This window comes from Calidris pugnax, unplaced genomic scaffold (assembly GCF_001431845.1).
Source record: "Calidris pugnax isolate Ruff unplaced genomic scaffold, ASM143184v1 scaffold29, whole genome shotgun sequence".
NCBI lineage: Eukaryota > Metazoa > Chordata > Aves > Charadriiformes > Scolopacidae > Calidris > Calidris pugnax.
In genome coordinates this window covers 2,292,305-2,305,876 of record NW_015090768.1, presented here as the reverse complement: position 1 = coordinate 2,305,876, position 13,572 = coordinate 2,292,305, and the positions used below count along the sequence as shown (strand labels likewise).

General features: G+C 41.9%; 1 protein-coding gene across 1 annotated transcript in view; it reads left to right on the top strand.

The window, feature by feature from the left end:
* Positions 1-136: 136 nt before the first annotated feature.
* Positions 137-13,572, top strand: part of PDE4B (phosphodiesterase 4B) — a 255,754-nt gene continuing 242,318 nt past the window's right edge. Inside the window, exons 1-2 of the mRNA XM_014937420.1 lie at positions 137-252; positions 2,417-2,652. Coding sequence (XP_014792906.1) covers positions 211-252; positions 2,417-2,652 — 278 coding nt within the window. The 5' untranslated portion in view covers positions 137-210. The remainder of the gene's footprint in view (positions 253-2,416; positions 2,653-13,572) is intronic.

Genomic DNA, 13,572 nt, shown 5'->3' with positions numbered 1-13,572 from the left:
TCCCTGACAGAGAGCTACATGACATCTGCTGCCAAGCCTTATGACAATGGACACTAAGTTATAAATCAGCTGTGATAGCTCCGTAGTTTATCATCAAAACAGTTTGTTATTCAAAAATATAATCTTTTTTTCTTTCAGGTTGCCCATCTGAAGAAATTGGATTGAAGAACAAGAGGTTTTTTTGTAACGGGCTGCTCTTTAATCTCAATAATGAAGAAAAGCAGAAGTGTGATGACAGTAACTGCAGATGAGGTAAGGTTCTTCTAAAGGCATGTTTTCTTTTTCCCAGTGCTTCATGAAAATGAGTGAAATTAAAAGTTTGTTTGGCCTTATTTTGTAAATATCAGCTGCTTTTGTTTGCAGCTCATGTAATAAGCAGAAAATAAGCCCTGCCCATTTAAAAACAAACCAACCAAACCCCACACAGCCAGAAGTTTAGAGGAATCTTATGCAGAAGAAATATTTCACTCTTTGTTGGTCAGTGTAACGCTCACGTGCCACATTTATAAGTGTTCCAACATCTTTGCCACTGTAGCTGCTGAACACCTAATGAGATGATGCGCGTGTTATTCCGTTACTACACTTGCTAATCATCAACATAATCCCCTATTAATTAAACTCCAGATCCCGTTCTCTGGAGAATTGTATCAGTTTGTAATGAATGGTGTGATAACCACAGCCTTTAATTGACTCGTTTGTCACAGCTGGGGCTTGCCAAGGATGGAAAACCATGTGGAATGTGTATGAAAATACAGTGGAGGAGTGGAACCTAATAGTTAATGTATCCTATAGAACTCCTTCAATAAATAAGTGCTTCTTTTACACTCTTAGACCCTGTGTTGCACTGCTTCATAGTCAATTTGCCTGAGCATGATGCTCAGTCCTTGCTGGGCATCTGCATGAAAGCAAGCATCATCTAGTGGGAAGCTAGAAAAACTCTGCTGTACACTTTTTTAAAGTAATAACAAAAAAATCACACAGTTTTATAAGTAAAGGCAAGTTAAGTTATATAGAAGGCAAGGTTCTCTTTCTGGGAGTATTTTTGACCTGATTTTGTGCTATGAAAGAGTAGGGTTTGGCTCACTGAAGACCTCTAGCATGTTTTTGGAAGCATAGCATGTCAAGTATTGTAAACTTTAATCATCTAGCCCACTACAATATTGATCCCCGTTCACAAATCTCCACCAGTGTGCCTTATAGCACTTCATGCTCTATTCAAGGTGTAAAGTAAATGTGACCCATGTTGTTTCCTCTCTGGATGCCTCACGTGGTTGTGGGATGAGCGAGCAAGTAAGGAAAGTGGAGCAAACTGGTTGGATGTTGCTCTCCTGTCAGGCTTGTCTTTCCATCCCATGTTGAGAGTCCTTGCTGGGAGGTAAGAGAGTATCAGAGTTGTTTAATAGTCTCATGACTACGGAAAACATTATCAGTTACTCATAATTATCATTATGAGTTGTCACTCATTTTTTCAGTGAGGTGAAGTAGATCTTTCTGCACTCAGTGATGGACACGGTGGTGGCTGTTCATCAGGAAATTGAACCCAGGGCTTGGAAAGGTCTGAGAAGGGTGGGAAGGGCAGGGCAGAGACCAAAATTCAGGAGCAGGTAAAGAAGAAAAACATAGAGGGATTGCCACATATATATATATATCCACCTATACAATAACCCCCCAGCAACTACTGGTAGCTCATCAAATGCAATAAAGAAATATTCACATTTATATTGGAAAATTACATTTAACTACCTAAATTCTCTTAAGTAAGATCAAAACCGATCTGGGAGACCTTCTGGCTTGATTCTGAGAAGACTGAGGGCCACTTCTGAGGTCATGGTGGTGCTTTTAAATAAAAATCAGTAGAATCTAGGAGAGGAAAAACTGCTTCAACTGTTCAAACTCTTTTTTTGGGACTAATTCTATTAGGAACACCAGACATAGGGTAGGGTGGCCTAGCTGGAAGTTCTCACTGAAGGGCTTCTGGATAATTTGGGATGTGTCTAAGCCCACTATTCTTGACACCTTTCTCTGTCTGGTGGTTCATCCCAAAAAAGTGGCAAACGAGTATGTTTGTGCTGTGGGGAGGAAAGATACTTAAGATGGATGTTGAGTGGAATGTTCTCTGAAAGAGTTCAAAATATCAGAGGTTTAACGTATCACTGAGGTGACCTGGATTATTGAAGGGTTCAAATAGATTAGAGAGTTAGATCCTGAATTTAGCTTAGACAAGTTATGAGTGAATTTTTAAGTTCATTCACAACTTCATAAAATGACAACGCAGCAGAGTCAGGCTCTGCCAAGATTTCATCATCATTTATCTTTTGTGAGTAGCGATGACTGTAGAACAACAATTAAATGTGTTTTATCCCAGTGGAGGAAAACATTTATTTGCAGAACTTCAGTGGCTTTTCTGTCTTTGCAGAACGCTCTGGATTACCTGGAGTGTGGGCTGAGTAAGTCCTACAGTACTTCCAGCCATGCCCTGGGCATAGACCTCTGGAGAGGCAGAAGATGTTGTTCTGGAAATTTGCAGTTACCGCCGCTGTCCCAACGACAGACAGAGAAGGCAAAGACACCCGACAGGGACATCGTCTGCAGACCAACAACTCTGCCGTTGCTGACACCTCCAAGCATTGCCATCACCACCTACCAAGACTGGTAGGTTATTTCCCTTTCTTCTGAGTCTCATGTAGATGTGTTTTATTTTTTTAGTTTGGGTGTTTTTTGTTCTGTTTTCTGGTTTTGTGTTGGCTTTTTTCTTTGTTTCTGAAAGACACTGGATAACTATCTTGTATATATTAATCAGTGTTGTTGATGCCTGTCAGATGGTGTATCACGGAGGCAAGTTTACAAAGTAATTGCCTTTTTTTGAAATGATACTTCTATTGAAATCCCTTCTGTTCACTTTTTTTTTGGAGGATCTTAATGATCTTAATGAAACTTTTGTGTCGTAAACTCTGATCTCGGCCAGAGGATTTGTGTTACCAGCTTTCCACCCACAGAAGAGTTTGGGGTGGTGGTAGACTCTTCTACAACAAATGGAGGAAAAAGGCTTTAGCTCTCTGGCTATTTTCTGTCCAAGTGTTAGAAGGAAAACTTGGAAATGCATTCAAATCTGATGTTGAGCTCAAGAAAAGTCCCAGAGAAACTATCAGGGACCTGATTAAAAGGGAGTTGCCAAGAGGTGAGTTCCAAAACAGAAACTGAACATTTGGTGCCGAAACGAGGAAATTAATCTGGAGGGAGGGAGGGAGGGAAGACAAAGCCCAGAGTGTTCATGTTCTGGAATTGCAAGGGTAGATTTTTAAAGGCAAAATAAGGTTAGATGCCCAGGTTGCTGTCTGAGTCTTGAAAGGACACTGCAGTGCAACCTTAAACACTCTCTTCTCAACTTCAGATTTCAGTGGTGCTTTAGATTATAGTTTTTAATTGCTCCGTTCTCCATTTAATTCGCTGACTGTGAGACAGGTTCACAGCGTTATTTCCAAGTCTGAATCTGGTTTTAGGTTCCGTTAAACTCAGCTCTCTTCAGAGCTGGCATTTCAGTTTGCGTTTGGACAATTACAGATTTGTTTGTTAGAGTCCTTTAAAAACAGTTCTCCTATTGAGGACAGGATTTTTAAACTGTGCACTCAGAGAGATGAGAAAAGAAATCCAAGAGGAATTAGCAGGGGCTTTTGTTCAATTTTTTGCATTTAATTGCCGTGGATAAATTTAACGAAATGAGTTAATCTCATTTCAGGTGGATTGTGAGTTTTGATGATAAAAGGGTTGATTGACCTTCATGAGCATTTTAGGAGTGTTCCCTTTTGTGTGTCTGCAGTGATTTAATCTTGAACTGCAAGACAGCTGAGACCCTGTTCGTAAGGTCTGGGTCTAAGAATGAATTGGTTCTGATCTTTGCATGTACCGTCATGTGTGATTTGGGAAAAATGGGAGGAATTGCACTGGATTTGTCATTAGTTTCCCGTGTAACACAAGGGGGCACCGCTGCTCCTCTCTTCTCTTACAGCCACACCGAGGTGTGTGTGTTGTGTGGCACAATGAGGGTTTTTCTTGAACGATGCTGCACTCAAAGAGGAAACATAGCTGATATTCAGCTTACTGTGATTTCTTTTCTGCTGTTAATCTCTTATAAGTGAGCAGAAAGCTTCCGACTTCGCTGTTTTGCTTGAATCCATCCCTCTATTGACAGCCCAGTAGGGAGCTGGGAGTTACTGGTTGGGGTGGCTGCGATGCAGGGTGTTCCAACGTGGGCGTCTTGGCATCTCCCTCACCCTTCTGACTTGGGCACGGTTCGATTGGCTGCTCTACCAGCTGGGAAGATATTGACAGCCCAGTAGGGAGCTGGGAGTTACTGGTTGGGGTGGCTGCGATGCAGGGTGTTCCAACATGGGCATCTTGGCATCTCCCTCACCTTTCTGACTTGGGCACGGTTCGATTGGCTGCCCTACCAGCTGGGAAGAAAATTGGTCTGATTTTTCCCATTTTCTGTCCAAGTTTTAGCCACCAAGGGCTTTTGAACATCTTGGCCCTGTTCCCTACCCCATGTTGTCCCTTCCTGAAGCAATTCCCAGTTGCATGGGCCCTGACCACGCTCTTGGGGAGCACAGTCACCGTGTAGATTTCTTTGTGTAGGAGCGGTGCAAGCAGGATCTGGTCCTGAAGCTCTTTGGGCTTCTATATTGTGGTTCAGTTCTGCATGAAATATACCCCCGAGGCAGGTTATATTTGTATAAGCCCAGTACGTGCCGTTGTGTTGAAACAGCTTTGGAATGATACGAGCATTAAGAGACTGAGTGAGTGGGCAATAAAGCGATAGGGAGATTTCACTGCAGATAAATACAAAGTGGTGGATCTGAGTGCGAGAGAATTGTAGCTGCAAAACAGTATTAACTGCTCAGGGGCAAGTTCCTGGGTGTAGGATACAAGTCCAAAAGAGCTGCAAGCTTATTAATGGTTAAAAAACATATGAATCGTTAAAGGCTTGAAGGAAAAGAATAGTGGATAAAACATAGAACATCAGGATGTCATGGTAGGAACCCATAACTTGGTAAAATGTTGCATATAGTACACAGTTTTGGTTCTTCCTCTCCAAAATGGGTATAGCAGAACTAAAAAGAGTTAAAGGCCTCTAAGATGATTGAACATGTGGAGCAGCTTCTGCACTGGGATTGACCAAGGAGTCTGGAACTCTTCAGCATGGAAAAACCAGTTGAGGAAAGGGATAGGACCGAGATCTTGCTGGTGGTATGAAGATGTGGTTGATCTATTGCTTATTGTCCCGTGTACAGTTTTGGTTCTTCCTCTCCAAAATGGGTATAGCAGAACTAAAAAGAGTTAAAGGCCTCTAAGATGATTGAACATGTGGAGCAGCTTCTGCACTGGGATTGACCAAGGAGTCTGGAACTCTTCAGCATGGAAAAACCAGTTGAGGAAAGGGATAGGACCGAGATCTTGCTGGTGGTATGAAGATGTGGTTGATCTATTGCTTATTGTCCCTTCTAATGTGACAACGAGGGGCCATCAAATTGGATTTGGCAAGTGTGAAACAAGTGCAAGGAGGTGGTTCTTCAGGGAGTTCGTAGTCACTCTGTGGAACTTTGTGCCTTAGGGTGCTGTAGATGCTAAAAGTTGGAGCAGGCTCAAGGGGAAGCTCTGCAGGTCCTCGGGGGAGTGATCTGTTGTGATTTCCTTCTCAACACGTAAACCCCATCTCTTGTTCAGCTTCTGAGCTGCAAGTTGTTTAGGGCTGGGAGGTATTTGAGGGGAGGTATCATATTATGTTGGCCTTCTGTTCCTTTCTGTTCTGTGCTTTTAATTTCTTGTGGGAGTCAAGATTATGGGTTAGATGTACCATTGCCCTGACCAGTAGGACCATTCTTGTATTACAGATCTGTTTGGTTTTTATACCTCACTTTCTGGGTGTCTTTCCTTGGAGCTTTAATGAAAATGCTGGAGGCCACAGGCCTCAAAGGAAGTTAGAAAACTAATGTGTTTTAAGCAGCTAGGGGGAAAAAGGCTTTACAGGTAGGGAGCCTAATGCCATTGAACGGAGTAAATCTCAGACTGCGACAGGAAGGAGGATATTCCTTGTGAAAAGAGTATCCAACTCTTAGTTCCATAGGGTTATTGGGTATTTCTTGCTGGAAGGGACCTCGGGAAGTTTCTAGCTCAACCCCTTGCTTGCGGTGAGGTCAGACCAGGTTGCTCAGCAGGTTTTATCTAGACTGATCTTGAAAAAACCTCCAAGGATGGAGACTTCACATCCTCTTTGGGCAACCTCTTCTGCTGCGTGACTGGCCTCAGCTCAGATGAAAGTCTCGGTTGGCTTCAGGATGCTGAGGTTTCCTGACCTCTGTTTGTATTCCTAAAGGTGGATGGTCTCATTACAGCTTGTCCAAGATCAAGTTCATTGATACTCTCACAGCAGTGGAATTAGTAAATCCTGCAAAAGGAAACTCCTCACGGAAATTTAAATGTGAATGGCCTTGGTCTACGATTGGGGTCCACACAACTAAAGTGCTTAAACAATGTAAGGTCCAGATTTAGGTTTTCTGTGAGGTAAATCATCTCAACTCTTATGTGTCCAGTATAAATTGTTTAACATCCCCTTGGTAGGGTTGTTTGGCTTTTTCCTGAGAGTTCATAGAGTTGTAGCTTGGAGAGACTTTCTCCAGGAGATCAATAGCACTCAGAAATGTGTAGGTTTACCTGAGCTTTCTGTTATCTATTTCTGTGTGCACGAAACGCCGAAGGCAGACGTGAAACGCCTCATTATTATGACATGAAACATGATTCCTAGAAATAATGTCTTTATTTCATTTGTCTGCTGTGCATAGTAGCTATCATCTTGTTGTGTAATGAATGTACGATTGTGAAAGAGCTTCCGAGCGCTATCACGATGACAGTAAACTTTTCATGCTGATGTACAAATTCCTCATTACGCTGTTATGTTTAGTGTGTCTTCAGAAAAACATATAAAACTGCTACAAGGAACGTTGTCTCTTTTTCTAGGGCAGGTCGGGAGGAAGTGGGGCTTTCCGTGGGCATTTCATACTCAACAAAGAAGTCACTTCACTTTGGGGTTTTGTTTCCTATTTGTTCAAGCCATTGTTGGCTTTGTAGAAATTTATCATCTTAACCAGAAAAACATTACTGAAGTTTCTGGGGAGGTGTGGATATATCAAAACACGATCCCTGGAGGATTCCTGTGAACTGGGAGGTGCGAAAGCTCAGCCTCTGTTGAGGTTCACAGAATGACAGAATGCTGTGGGGTTGGAAGGGACCCCTGGAGATCATCTCCTCCAACCCCCTGCCAGAGCAGGTCCACCCAGAGCAGGTTGCACAGGAACGTGTCCAGGTGGGGTTTGAATGTCTCCAGAGAAGGAGACTCCACCACCTCCCTGGGCAGCCTCTGCCAGGGCTCTGCCACCCTCAAAGTGAAGAACCTCCTCATGTAGCTGCCACCCTCAGAGTGAAGAAGTTCCTCCTTGTGTCTAGATGGAACTTCTTATGTTCAAGTTTGTGCCTATTCCTTCTTGTCCTGTCCCTGGGCACCACTGAAAGAAGACTGGCCCCATCCTCCTGACACCCACCCTTTAAGTATTTATAGGTATTGATCAGATCCCCCCTCAGTCTTCTCTTCTCCAGACTAAAAAGACCCAAGTCCCTCAGCCTTTCCTCATAAGAGAGATGTTCTGTTATGAAGACCAGTTATTTCTCTTTTCTCCCATTAACTTGATTGAATCCTTGGGGAAACTCTCACTGGCTCTATTTGGGATGTACATTCCGCTGAGCCATTTTTCCAGTTCTCCCATTTGTTGTTAGTGCAGAATCTCCACTATACACTCGTATTTATCTTTTTATAGTTCTTGTGCTGGAATACGCTGGAATTCTCTTTGTTCTGGATGTTTTATTTAGGCTCACTCTGATCTCTCTTGCTGCAAAGCATTTCACTGTTTGTGCTCTGTACGGAGCAAAATGGAAAAGATCTCTGTTATCCACTGAGATTTCTAAACTGAAATGGTGAAAGAGAATTTGTGAATGATAATATCTTTGTGGTTCTTCCTGGAGTGATTTAGGAGATGCCACATCTGTGAAATTCAGCGCTTCCCTCTACTACCCCTGCACCTGGCACAGCTCTGTATGTCACCAAGCTCTTTGCAAGACCTTACCTATCACAGAACATGGCCAGGTTATATTAGAGCAGCTTCAGTACTTTGGTTTTATTTTTGAGAAGTATTGTTCGTCATTGATTAGGGGAAATTTGATTCTATCATCACTAAAAATGGTACAAAATTCAACCTGTAACATCAGCTGTGCTACAGCCCACGCGCTAAAAATGTGGATTGTGGAGATTTAGCTGTTAATGGGATGGCAGTGATTGTGGTTTGAAGAAAAAAAAAACAGAGTTCAAATACAGAACATTTTGTTTGGGAGGGTTAGAAGAAAATAAGCCTTTTCCTTCTGCGAGCAGTTTTTCTGCCACTTTATTTTATTTTTTTTTTTTGGAAATCACCTTAAATTTAACTTCCAGTGACAATACAAAAGTGAGAACTGTGCGAGGGTGAGCCGTGTCTTCGATAAATATTTTACTTTTTCTTATTGGAACTGTGTTTTCTTGGGACCGGTGCTGTTCTGACAAGATCTGTAACCAGCCAAGAAATAACGGGCAGGCTGGATCCCAAGCAATAATTCTAAGGCAGCTGGGATGTAATAATATTTTGTGTGAAAATGGGAAAGCAATACACATACAGAACAGCTTTCATGAATCATGCAAGGGAAGAGAGATATCCCATAGAGAGCTTCAAGTGGCAATCTGGATGCAGAAATCTTACAAGCTTCTTTTGTACAAATTTTATCCATATTTTCCTAGAAGTTGTGAAAATGTTTGCCACGATCCTGCTCCATATTTTATAACTAAAGCTTCGTGATAACGAATCCAGGCAAGAGGGAAGAATGAGGGTGTGAAGAATATATTTGTAGCTACACCTCAAGCATCCAAAACAGTTCTTTTACCCTGTTTTTTGATACTTCCCAGCTCCTGGGTGAGGTTTGACAGCTGCCTTCTCATTTACACCGTTTCTACACATTTGACTCGGGTCTGTGGACACATTCTGACAGTTTTGCCTCAAGTTTCTATGTTGAAATAAAAATTAAATTTTGTGACGGGTCCCAAAGCGTAAGAAAACAAAGGTCTTAAGAATTCTATTAAGAGTTGATGGAGTTAATTTAAAATATAGTAAGGAGTGGACTTTTTCAGGGCATAGAGATTCTGTGAAATGTTTAGACTGTGGTATTAAATGCTGTATTTAAATATGTGTGTTGCTAATTGTCCAGGGCAAAAGCTGCCTCGCTCTCCTGCCAGAGTGCAATGAGAACTGCCTAGGTTTGAAAGAAATCATCTGCTACCAGAGTTGGTTGCCATTTGCGTCACATTCTTGCCACTTAATAAAAAAATTTAACCACTAATCTGTCTTTAAGATACTTTTTTTCACAGCAATCTTAATTAATTCACAAGCTGTGGTGTGAGCTTGCTATGATATTGCCGATCATTTGTCAGTGACCCAATGGCTTGCTTTCTTCTGAAAGAATTTTATTGTGCAGGTTGGTGATCTAACAAGAAAATATTAAGGGATGGATCCTATTTTCCGTGTCCATCCGAAAATCTCCCTGAAGTTGTGGGAGGGAGGGAGGAAGGGAGGGAAGGAGGGAGGTGTGAGTGCGTTGGGAAGCAGCGTCAAATCCGATGCCTGTAGTTCTGCGCCTTGTTCTCCAGATGGTGATGGTGGGCAGCAAATTAGATGCCACATTAAACAACAAAACACACAAAAAACGATTCAATATTGAATTTTGAACCTTCAGCAGAAATGCTGACTTCAGCCGGGGCCGGCTCGTAGCCGTGGGGAAGCCGTTAGGCTGGTAGTAATTAATTGAGGGATAGATAGGGAAAGTCAGAATGATAAAGGGGATGGAGATTTGCACGGAGGATTAAAAAGGATAATAAAACTGTAGTCAGGCAAGTAAACTAAGCAGAAGGTAATATGTCCAGTCACTCCTTTACATATCTGAAATCTGTAAATCCCATGGAATGAAAGGAAATATTTAGGGTAATAGGAAGATTAAAGAGGAGCAGTGGGATTTAAAACAGAAGTTCAGGAGAAATAAAGCTGTTTTGGAGAAGTGTGGGGCTTGTTTTATTTTATTTTTAAACATTGTTTCATAGAATCACAGAATGATTTGGGTGGGAAGGGACCTTAAAGCCCCCCCAGTGCCACCCCCTGCCCTGGGCAGGGACACCTCCCACCACACCAGGTTGCTCCAAGCCCCCTCCAACCTGGCCTTGAACCCCTCCAGGGATGGGGCAGCCACAGCTTCTCTGGCCAACCTGGGCCAGGCTCTCACCACCCTCACAGCAGAGAATACCTATGAAAGAGTTTGAAGTCTTATTTCTTAGATCATTTCAAATTCCACTAGATCAGAACTGAAGAAATATGCTGCAAGCTTGGAATAGAAAAAAAAAAAATAGCTGAGCTGAATATGCTGCAAGCTTGGAATAGAAAAAAAATAAATAGCTTTGCATATGATGTGAAAAATAAAAACCTAGGAGGAAAAAGTCCCCTTTAAAAACAAGTTTTTGATTTTTATACCTGTATTTTAAATTATTTAAGTCACAGAATGGAAAACCTAGGAGGAAAAAGTCCCCTTTAAAACCAAGTTTTTGATTTTGATACCTGTATTTTAAATTATTTAAATCACAGAATGGATGGAGTTGGAAGGGACGTCTGGACATCATCTGGTCCGAAAAGTTTATTATTTATATAAGTCACATCAGTTTTTGTTGGAATAAAACAGGATCAATTATTCTGTTTGAACATGTTTCCTGCGTCATAAAATGTGGGGCATTTACTTACCTTGAAAAAGGAGGTCAGCTGTATTCGTCATAACATCTCGTATATTCTTTGGGGAAAATAGTTTTTAGTTTTGCTGTGCTGTTTCTGGAAAACGTATAGAAATAGCCTGGAAGAAGTTCACAGAGGCTTAAATGTGTTTGGGTTCAACCAAGATGGGAAGTAGGGGCTGCTTGCCTGGCTTGAGAAGAGGAAATTCCTTGATTTTATTGCCAGTGCTGCCCCTGCCAGCTTCATTTAACACCTCACAAAGACATGGAGGGGAAATTTAAATAGTGAGATAATTTAGAGAAAGGTCTTCTCTAAAAGTCTTCTACCTGAAAGGAGGATGTAGAGAGGTGGGGGTTGGTCTCTTCTCCCAAGGAACATGCGATACGACACGAGGAAATGGCCTCGTGTTGCGCCAGGTGAGGCTTAGGATGGATATTAGAAAAAATTTTTACACTGAAAGGGTCATTAAGCATCGTAATGGGCTGCCCAGGGCAGTGGTGGAGTCACCATCCCTGGAAGGATTTAAAAGCTGAGCAGATGTGGTGCTGAGGGACATGGGTCAGTGGGGGTTTGGGAATTTTGGCTGAGGGACATGGGTCAGTGGGGGTTTGGGGATGTTGGTTTGATGGTTGGACTCAATGATCTAAAATGTCCTTTCCAATCCATACAATTCTATGGTTATAATTCTAATCCTACAGTTTTGCTACTTTCTCCCTTAGTAAGATGTCTCTACCAGAGAATATCCCATCTTGACCGGGTTGGGGAAATTGTGGTTCTTCTTGGCCAGGAGCTACGTAGGGTAGAGGATCGGTCAAAGACACAAAACTAAACCATATTTAGTTTGTGGGAGTCACTGGTGGATCACCATCCCCATCTGACATCACACAACAAATCCTGGAGATCTGTTTATAAAAATAAATCACAGGAATCCCTCATAATAGGAAAAAATGGTGGGCAGCCCAAATACAGAGGGGTCACGGTTTGTTTGGTTTAGATGTGGTACAAGCGCAAACTAATCTGAAAGAAAACTGCTGCAGAGATAATATGTGCTCACTCTGAGTTATCACTGAAGTTATTTTCTCAGCTAAAAATAAACAGATAAGTGTTTTGACTGTCTATATTTAGACATTGTCTGCTGCCGTCAGTTTGTGAAGCTCTTGGATCTTCTCAGTTGGAATAATTTTTTTTAATTTTTATGTTTTCAGGAAGGGCTAGATAGAATAACTATGATTTTTGTGTGGTATAGTTGGTGTAGAGGAACTTTAAGAAGAAACATAATGTTGGATTAGTCATAGGTTTTGAATGAAAAATGTCATTATTTTAGAAATGTCTTTTTGTACACAATTTATATTTTCTTGCTGCAATATAATCTTTTTCTTTGTTTACATTTATTTGATTGGTTGGATTTTAGTCTTCTTATGTGCCCAAAATGATAACATCCCCTTTTTGTATGAATTGCAAGGAGAGCCCAGTAATTTTATTAAAGATGATCCTGAAGTTTGGTGCTGCGAGATCTGCCTGGAGATACCAGTCCTTCAAAAGAGAGATAGCTCCAGGCACACAAAAGTGGGCTTTTAATGATTCAATTTATAATTATATACCTTGATGCAGAATGAAATAAGACAGCTCGAAACGTATCTCGAATGGAAAGAAATGAGTCACTGTTAATTAGCAAAAGACAATGAAGCTTCTGAAATATTATGTTCAAACTTCAGCCGCCCGAGAATATAAAATAAATGGAGATTATGGAAATACGGTTGATATAAAAGCTGAATCAGATAAGAATTTGACACAACTTTCTTTTATCTTCAAACTTCTGACTCATGGTTACTTCATCTGAAAGGGAAGATCAAACCCAGTTTGCTTTGTTTACCTGGAGAATTACCTCCTGCTTCTCAGCCCATCCGTGGCGTGAGATCTATTTTTGTTCAGTGTTACACGTGATGGTTCTGGTGGTGGTGTCTCTGGTTTGTGCTGCTGGGCAAGCAGAGAAGTTGGTTTAAATTTTGCTGCGAAGGTGTGAGCGCATCTAGAACTCACAACAGAATAAAAATAAATTTTATGTGTGTTAAAACGGTCTGTGTTTCCCAGTCCCTCCCAGCTTTCTCTCCCTGGGTGCTGGCTGGTGGTGCACAGAGTCATGTTCCTGCAGCTCGGTGACCAGCACCACACCTGGCACATCCCTGTATTTGATAACAGATTAGGGAATGGAAAAAAATTAGTGTATTTGGGTTGCTCTGGGGCTGGGGTGTAATTCTGCTTTTCAGCATCATGCCATGTCCGTTTAACAGAGCTCCTGCTTCTGCAGGTGCCATCCTGGATGCTGTGTGTCTGGGGAGCTTAAATGCTTGGAGTCTGATTCCACACACTCATCTTCCAGCCAAAATTCAACAAAGCCCACTTTCAAATCACGATGTCCCTATCCACCTGGCACTGGTGGGCGGCCAAAGCCTTTAGACCTTCTCTTACCATCCCTGGGGGTATTCAAAGCCAGGCTGGATGGGGCTTTGAGCAACCTGGTCTGGTGGGAGGGGTCCCTGCCCATAGCAGAGGGTTGGAACTGGATGATTGTTAAGGTTCCTTCCAACCTGAACCATTCTAGGTTCTATGATTATGTATTTTCAGTAGCTACATCATGGCCTCCTAGAATCGTATTTTTTTTTGGATCAATTCC